General features: G+C 36.6%; 1 protein-coding gene across 2 annotated transcripts in view; it reads right to left on the bottom strand.

Annotated features, from left to right (window-relative positions):
- Nucleotides 1-1,836: 1,836 nt before the first annotated feature.
- Nucleotides 1,837-9,717, bottom strand: part of LOC110025215 (chromatin remodeling protein EBS-like) — a 31,980-nt gene continuing 24,099 nt past the window's right edge. Inside the window, exon 5 of one of the 2 annotated variants that reach the window (XM_020725551.1) lies at nucleotides 1,837-2,369. In XM_020725551.1, coding sequence (XP_020581210.1) covers nucleotides 2,331-2,369 — 39 coding nt within the window. In that variant the 3' untranslated portion in view covers nucleotides 1,837-2,330. Of the gene's footprint in view, nucleotides 2,376-9,717 lie in introns of both variants that reach the window. The other variant, XM_020725550.1, reaches the window with a different exon arrangement.

Genomic DNA, 9,717 nt, shown 5'->3' with positions numbered 1-9,717 from the left:
ATGACATTAAATATTTTAAGTTCTTGTAAATATAAAAATTTGTGTGAAATTTATAAATAGGTAAGAATGATGTGTGTATGTATTTGCGTTTTAAATAAATGCCTAGGATCAATAGCATTTGGGGTTTTTTTGTGATGCTTTCTTGTTTGTGTTGCAATTAAGAGGAGAAAAATTTGTGTGCGTAAGACGTACACAGCGCTGTAAACATTAAAGAGATTATTCAGAGGATATTTGAGTGTTATATCCACGTTATACCCTCTTGTAACTTCCATGTAACATACAAATAAATTCCGTGCTTCTACGTACACAGCGCTGTAAACATTAAAGAGATTATTCAAAGGGTATTGGAGTGTTATATCCACGTTATACCCTCTTGTAACTTTCATGTAACATACAAATAAATTTCGCGCTTCTGTTTTTATATATTTGTAAGTTACAAAGAGATTACAAGAGATATAAAGAGAATATAATCCTCCAATACCAGAGATATAACGCTAATATAACTCCCAATACCTTCTATATAACATTCTGACGTACGCAGCGCTGTGTACGTCTTACGTACGCAATTTTTTTCTCAAATAAGAGAAGTTCGATGAATTTACAAATATTAACACGATGTCACAAACCTATGTTTAAAAAAGATATAAAAAATTTGAGTAACATGCTTGTAAAAGTGAACGCGGGTGCTAGATATCTAATTACATACGAATTGTGATATATATATATAAATATATACATTTATTTCTTTATTTATTTAAAAGCATCTAAAATGTATAATAGTTATTCGGTTCAACCATCCAATCACTCTATTCATCTAGGATCCACTTGAAATGAATGGTAGTTTTTCATTATTTATTTAAACGCTTTTATTTAATATATTTTTCCACAATAAATAAATAATTTTTTTAAGTATATAGAACACGGGTTTATTAGAGAGTCCGCCCTTCCATTGAAAATGAATAATGTTTTAAGTTCACAAATAAAAAAAAATGATTAATTAATTAAAAAAAAACACGAGCCTTTTATTCAAGCCTACAACCACGTCATAACTTTACAGTTGATTAAATTATTAGTAATATTTTAGATATACATATAAACTTTAATAAAATGGCACTCTAATAAAATTATCATTGCAATACACAAGTCCGTTAGCTGTTTAAATATTTTTAAAATTAAGAATACTTACACACATACCACTCAATATTTATGAGTAAAAGCACAAAATAACCCTTCAACCACGAAGAAGTAGCCAATTTAATTTTGGGCTTTAGAATGCTCCAACTTAATCTCAAATTATTAAAAATTACTCCAAATTGATTTAAAATCATATATTGTTCATCAAAATTAACAAAGGCCCGCATGAGTTTAAAGATATATATATATATATATATAGTGCCAAAATAGCCCGTTACTATTTTCATGTGTCATTCTAACCATTGCTTTTCATAGTTTATAAAAATATCAAATTAGCCCTCAAAAAGATAATGGTATGTGTTTAAATTATCACCAAGCACGACTATTTTAAGCTCGTTTACAAAAAAAAAAAGAGGACTAAATTGATGTTTTTACAAAAATGACCCGTCCGGCTTCAATATACGAAATCTGGCAAGTTTCACGCATTCAATTCAAATACTAAATTGATGTTTTTACAAAAATGACCCGTCCGGGACCATTTTGACACTTCAATATACGAAATCTGGCAAGTTTCACGCATCCAATTCAAACCAGCATTTAAAAACTAAAACAAACCCAAAGAAAAGATAAGATCACATCGTAGGCACCGGTAGTTCTGCATTAAACAAACTATGAAAAATGCTTCAGATCCTAAGATATACTTCCCAGATGGTGCATCCAAGTGAAGTGCATTTAGCGATAGCCTGAATAATTTAAGCAATAATTTCAAAGTAAATACAAGGATTTCTAATCACCTAACAGCACGCTTTTACAAGGGTAAGGTCTCCACTACTAACATTAGGGTTTCAAGAAAAGCAGCATCAGCCATCAGATCCCTCACTATTCTAACAGGAACAGTCTGAATAAAAAACAGGCTGCTAAAACAACAGTTTTTTTGCATGGAGAAAAGAGGCATAAAATAAAGCTCAGAAGACTCAAATTAATGCTTTAACAACTTAACTCACCTTCTCTTTTACCTCTCTCTCTCTCTCTCTCTCTCTCTCTCTCTCTCTCTCTCTCTTCCTCTCTCACACAAAGAAGTCCGGTTTCTGCAACTGTACACCAATTCCATATTACCAACAAAAGGATGATAAATAGCAAAAGCTGGCACGATTCTGATGGCTCGCCACATGCATTGCAGCCCCATTGAAGGCTGATTACCTCTTCCTCCTCTTTGTTTCAACCTGACCCTGTCCCTGTCCCTGTCCCATAAGGGAATGAGAATTCGGTCTGCCTTGCATGTAAAACAAAGGCGAGTATTCACGTACATACCACCCAATTCCTATGTATTTACATATCTAACACCTAATCTTTACTTCCTTTTTTATATGCTAGCCACCTTAACCTCTTCGTTGAAAACTTAGCCATTTAACAAAAAAATCTTAGGTTCAAGACCTTGCATATGTTTGTGATTAAATTTGCTCAAATTTCCCCCCCAAAAAAAAAAAAAAAAATTTTTACATTTATCCACCAAAAGCTTTCATCACATCAAAACACACTTTTTTAACTTTTAAAAAGTGAGCACAACTTTCCTTCGTAGGAAAGGTGGTATATATGTAAAAATTAAGTTTAGGTGTTAGATATATGTAAATACATATGAATTGAGTGGTATGTATGTAAATCCTCCTAAAAGAAACTGGATCATAAGCAAAAACTAAATTGAAAAATTAATACAGGAAACATTCAAATAAGATGGTTCGTAAGCACTTTTGACAGTAGGCATCAGAATCGGTGTTCTGCTTGAATGTGCTTTTAGTTTGACAGTCCGCTGACAAAAGCGCGCCATTTTATATCCTTTTAGTGACATGAAGTCTATTCCACAAACAAGACAAACGGTGGAATGAAATCATCATCAGTAATCTTATTTGAATTAGTTGAGGTAGTTTCTGCGGCCTCGTTTTTTTGTTTATTTCTACTGAGTGTTGTATGAGACATTAAAATTATTCTTCGCAAATAATTTTAACACTACAAACCCTAATCTTTTGACACTCATTTAATGCAATCATCAGATGACTACATCTTCAACCCTACATTGTACAAGCCGAAACCACCCAAATCTATTTTAATTAACTTGTTATTAAGAAATGCATGCCAATCATTCATTTAATAAAATTATTTCTCAACTCATTCTTTCTAGTTTTGCCACAGGCGCGCCAAATATTCCAATTTCAGTAGCACTTAGCTTTGTTATTGAATATCACTTATTTTTTATTCATTTAATCTCATTGTTTATTTCGTACATAATAATTTACAAGCAATGAAAAAAGCTTATAATGAAAAAATATGGTAAAAATAAAATAATGGAAAGACATGGTTTCAAGCGACAGAAAAGAAATTAATGTCTCTTCATCAATAGGAAGCTCCCTTATTTAATAGGAGCCTGAGTATAATGTTTAGAGGAATAACAAAACAAACATAATCCACCAAGTATAAATAGAAACAATTTAATTAAATACCAACGAGTATAGTCCCGTTCAAATTGGAGCATGTATCAGTCAACTCCAATGATACCGGAGTTGACCCAAATCATGACCGAACAACAAATTTTATTGCTGAATTCAAAAATAACAACAACGAATTCTCAACATAAAACAACACAAACATCTAAACCACAAGTAACCACAAAGACGCAACAAAATAAGAAAGAAGACAGAACAAAACACATAAATGGCCCCCTAGAGGAGGGCGTCAGGCCCTGAAGGGAAGGAAGTGACGTCAGTGCTAGAGGTTAGATGACAGCATGTGGCAGCAGAGTTGGATGGCGTAAGAGGGCTGGCGGCCTGCTAAGAGGAGGCTGGCAGCAAGTGGTTGCGGCTTAGGAGAGAGTAGGAGAGGTGTCGGGGGAGTGGACAGCCGCAGGAAGCGATGGTGAGGACATGGACAGCAGCAGGGACCGGTGTCCGGGGTTGAACAGCAGCAGGAACAGGCTCTGAAGGGGCTCATGACTGTTGGAAGGCGATTGGAAGCACGGGCAACAGCAGGAAGAGGGGCCTGAAGGCCTGTACAGTGGCTCAACAACGGCATATAGGAAGGCTGGGGCAAATAAGAGATGGCAGGGAATAGGTGGAAGGGGAATATCAAAGGATAACTATCCCCGTGGGATCAAGTTACAGCCGGAGCACCCCTCAAACCGTTAGAGAAGAGAACCACGTCGAACGAATTACAACAGGAGCACCACCTTGAACGAGTTACAACCGGAGCACCTCCTCGCCTTCGATACAGCCCTAGATGGGAAAACAATAGCCGAAGGCAAGCTAGAAAAAAAATCTGAAATCATGAAGACTATAAACTAACCCTAACCAAAGCAAACAACACTAATATAATGTGGAAAAGTATATATAATAGGTAAGGAATATAAATAGAAAGGTGATGGAAAAGGAAGGAGGTATACAAGGAAAGTGCTAGAAAAAGAAAGGCTAGACAAGACAAGAAACCAAATAGAAAAAAGAGACTGTGGTATTGTAGCAGCTACAGTACTGCGTCCCAGTAAACTCCCACGTCAATCTCTCGGGGTTGGGGGGAGGTCTTTGACTTAATTTGTCGAAACTTACGGTAATTGTAGTATCAAGAGATTCGCGATATTGAACGTCACGAAAACATTGTTGTCTCCTAACAGGTCAATCTTATAGGTGTTATCATTCCACAACACGTCTTTATAAAATAAATATGGATTATATCTTGACACGTCCCAAGTTGGGGTTGTATATAAATGTAGTTACTGCAGTATAACTTTTGAGCCCTTAAGTTTGTAACAATCTTCTTCCACTTCTCGTACTCAACAAAATGTAGCTCATAACCAATATGGGAGGGGAGATCAACTCTGGGGTGGACTCTGTTTCAAGTTGCACCATTCTCACTAGCAACCACTAAAGAGAGACCACTTCTTCATTGATAAGACTTAAATCCCACGAAAGTTTGGGGAGCATCAGGAACAAGACTGGAAGACCAGTGTGGCTGCTGAAAGTCGGCTAGAAGCACGGACAGCAGCAGGAAGAGGGACCGGAAGGCCTATGCGATGGCTGGACAGAGCCTCGAGGGCTGGAGGGCAGCGAAATATAGGAAGGATGAGGCGTATGGAGATGGCAACGAGCGGGTGGAGAGAAATATGGAAGGATAACTATTCCTGCGGGATATAGTTGTAGAAGAAACACACCTCGAGCCGTTGGAGAATATCACCACCTCAGACGAGTTACAATCAGAGCACCTCCTCGCCTTCAGATACAACCCCAGAAGGGAAAAAAACCGCCAACAGCAAGCTTGACAAAAATCAGAAATTAGAAAGGCCAAAAACAGACCCTAGCCAAAGCAGAAAAACACTCATACATAATGAGGAATAGTAGATAGAATAGATAAGAAATAAAAATAGAAAGGTGATGGAAAAGGGATGCCAAGGGCTAACTCATAACTCATAACTCATAACTGATGATGAATATCTGTATACACTAACTCATAACTCCTGCAACAAAGAAGATCTCTAACGAATTGATGGTAAGACTAATTTATAGAATAACCAAAAATAATGAGAGGTATCCTTAAAAGCTTCCTATGTAGTAACCATGTTCTGAGTGTCAATGGCAATGCCAGTAAGTTTGAAACCTAGAAGACTAATTTCCTTAGGAAGGCTCAAGAGATATTTCTTTAAAATAAAAAGAAATTATATTCCCAAAAGTATTTCAACATGACGATCATTTCAATAAGGCACTCATTTCAAGTATTCATAGTTCATTTTCACCCAATATCCTACAGTAACATCTAGTATCGATTGATGTTGCATTCAAATCTATTTGTGGGTGATGCCAGAATTTTACTAGCAAGAGTATCAATTCAAGGGAAAAAAAAAAGTGAGAGAAAGAAGGTTTAGAGAAAAAAGCTCTGAAATTTCACAATATTGTTGTCTAAAACTGAAAGCACAAACTAATATGAGAACCTGATTAAGTGTCTATGAGTCTCTTTGTCCCCTTTATTTATAAGATAAAATCAAGGTATAATGCAATAAAAATGGCCACATACAAGTAAAGTTACAGGAACGTGTTAGTTTATGAAATAAATAGAAAAACTCATTATGAGTTTGAAGGACAAGATGTTTGAGAATAAAACATTGTGACTTCACTTTGAGCTAGTGAGTAGCTTTACATGTTCAGAGAACATTGATAGTTAAATTCATATGTCAGTTAAAATAATCTCAGGGACAAATATAACATTGTAACTTCACTTCGAGCTAGTAAATGGCCTTACATGTTCAGAGAACTTTGATAGTTAAATTCATATGTCAGTTAAAATAATATCAGGACCAAATATAGGTTTAGTCTAGTACAAATGTGAATATAATGGCGATTATAGAGTAGAAGTGTCCAGTAATCTTGACAACTTGAACTGATGAATTCGTTAACAAGATCATTTTATTTTATAGCAACTTAAAACATTGGGAGAAGTTAGGTTTACTTACTTGCAACGTACTTGAGCCTGGTTCTAGGAAGCAGCAACAAGTGATTGACTCAGTCCAAGTTATATTGTACACATGGAAAAAAAAAATTAATGACAAAGAAAAGACAAGACAAAAGCCCGAGGAAAGATGATCAAAGAAGATATAAGAATGAATGGAATAATCAAAACATTATTGTTTACCTTCCTAAAAGGTAAGAGGTGCCTCGATATCAAAAAACACTTCATGAGAAGGATACTCACCCGGATTGAACAATGTAGCTTGAGGTTTTGTTGGAGCGGAAAATAAGGTCATGTGTAAACCTATAAAGATGGATAGAAGATGAAGGAAAGTTTCGCGCGTATTCATAATAGTAACATCTACTAAAGTATTTATGCACCTTGTAGTTCAATCATAACAATTGTAGCCTTTTTGAGAAATGACTATCCAAAAAGATGCACTTGATGACCCAAATGGAGGTTTGTCAACAGTATGAAAAGCATATAAAAATAAAATAAAAATTTACTCAAGTTAAAATAAGAAAAGAGGGTTATGGATCGATGATACCGGGGTTAACCCAAATCATAACAGAAATAGAAATATTATTGTTGAAATTCAAATAAGTTATATGGCAACTCTCCACAATAGAAAATAGATGGCAACAACACAAAAGAAACCCTAGCACGAGGGCAAAAGTGGTGGACACAGGCGGGACAGTAGACGATGGATTGAACGGCTACGACATTTGTCAGAAAAGAGAGCTAGGGACAAGTTTGTGGTCAGGTATAGCAGGTTGACTTTGTGGGTGGGTTAAACCAGCAAATGGGGTTGTACGGTGGAGTGAGTGGTTTAAGGCGGCAGATGGGGTGGAGTAGGCTGTGTGGGAGGTTTGGAGATGGCGGTAGGGAAGAAAAGTGTCGCATTGAGGAGACGGGCTGAAGGGAGGCTGCGGATGTTGCGGTGCCTATAGGGGCAGGGTAAGGAGTTTGATAGGTGAAACGAGGAGGGGAGCTTAGCAGCAACTAGAGAATACCAGGAAGGAAGCAGTCGAGTAGTAGAGGAACCGGATGTGCAGGTGGGGGTTACGGCAAAAAGCAGCAGGGAGGGTTTTGGACTGACGACTAGGACCGGGACAAAGGTATTATGAAAAGGGATTGGGGGAAGATAAGTAGCTCTGCGGGCTCAAGCTACTACCGAATCACCTCTCAAATCATTGGAGAAGATCACCACCTCGGACGAGTTACAACCGGAACACCTCCTCGCTCCCGGATACAGCTCTAGAAGGAAGGACGAACAGCCGCCAACGACGAGCTGGACAGAAATCTAAACTCAAAAAGGCCAAAACTAAACCCTAGGACAGCAAATACACATATAAATAGAAGATGGACAGGCGGGAAACGAAAACAGTATGGGAGAAAATAATTCCTACCTAATGAAAAGAGCAAGAAGGGGGGCGGTCCGGCCTCCTGCTGATCCGGTTGGAGGCCGGTTCAGCCCCAAGCCCCGCGTCAATCGAAATAGAGAATGGAAAGGCGATAATTTCCCCAAACATTGTAGATGGGATATTGAATAACAAGTTAACATAAATCAAAATAGCATCACCTCAAAAATGATGAGGAATATTCATCATAGAAAGTTAAGGCCACAGCTACATCAAGTATTCATTCAATAATACTTGCATTCGACATCAGCAATGTATTTAGATGGGTATGGACAACAAATCTAACAAATGATTACATTTTTAGTACAATAAAAGATATAAATTGAGACAGTATATACTGTTGAGCATTATCAGTATGAAGAAAATTCATAATAGAAAAAAGAACTTTTATTTCCTGAAAAGAAGCGTGAAATGCAAACAACATTTTGGACCTCCACTTCAGCAAAAATGCCCGGCTCAAAATAATCTTCAACAAAAGTAATGAAGCGCTAAAACCCAAAATGGAAAACTATGACCTCTAAATATCAGATAAACAAACAGAAATGGAACACCACTAAGGCTTGACATGGAATGCACACCGGAAGGTAATGAAGTGGTGAAATCAAAAATGAGAAAGGATGAGATTAGGACCTCTAAATATTCAAAAGAACAAACAGAAATGGAACACTATAAAGGATTGACATGGAAGATGAAAAACACACTCGATATTACATTTAAATTTGGATGGAGAGAAGATACTAACAAACTTCTTAAGTTTTTGTGGTGGCCCAAATGATAATGCTGCTAATACAAAGCAATGGTGGAAGTAAAGGTAAAAGGGGACTCACTTCTCGCATACTTGTCAAAAGTGAAAATTGCACCATAGCACAAAAATTTCATGAAGCCATAGCACATAACGCATAAGGTAGAGGACGTTATTTCTAAATGTAGCACAAAATATTAAAAAGCTATTTTGTAGCAAATATGAGCAAGACTAAGCGGGATTTAAACATAAATCTTATCAAACAATTTTTTTGAACAAGTTAAGTCCTACTAAATTCTAAAACTCATTTCAGCCTTACTTCCTCGAAAATCCCAAATTTACTTGATCTGGGAGTTCAACAAATTAAGGAAATTTAACAGAAGCAAACTAGCAAAGGGGGAAAAAGAAATGTGTGAAGAGGGAGAAAGAGAAAATAATACCTGAATCATTGCTTAGCCTACACGAACCTATCTTGAGATCTCTCTTCGCTGCCAAACGACTGTGGCAAACTTCTCTCTTCACCTGCAATTGCCTGTCACGATGTTTCATTTCTTTTCCTCGAGGGGTTTGGGCTGGAGCGGAAGGGGGATTGAGAGATAGAGGTTTCTGGCATTCCAATAGGCAAGGGTTTCGAGCAATAAGAAATGGTAGCAAGAGCTCTCTTTGTTCTTGAGCGGGAGGACTGTGAAGGTAGTTTGTAGATTTTAAGGAAAATACACAATTTTGGGGGAGGACTTATGACATTTTATTGTACTATTTTTCTTGTTTTTTTATTTGCAAAAATATCAGATTAGTTGATGTTTATCTTCTTAAACATTTTATCATGCAACAGCGCTTAGCTCTCCATATCAAAATCAAGATCACTATTAGTTACTACTTACTAATATATTTTTTCTCTTAAATAAGCTAGAGTAAATATCTTTATTCTGTTTTAATTTA

Source organism: Phalaenopsis equestris, unplaced genomic scaffold (genome assembly GCF_001263595.1).
Source record: "Phalaenopsis equestris unplaced genomic scaffold, ASM126359v1 Scaffold000294, whole genome shotgun sequence".
Lineage (NCBI taxonomy): Eukaryota > Viridiplantae > Streptophyta > Magnoliopsida > Asparagales > Orchidaceae > Phalaenopsis > Phalaenopsis equestris.
Note: the sequence above shows the minus strand (reverse complement) of the source record. Positions and strands in the feature narration are given on the sequence as shown.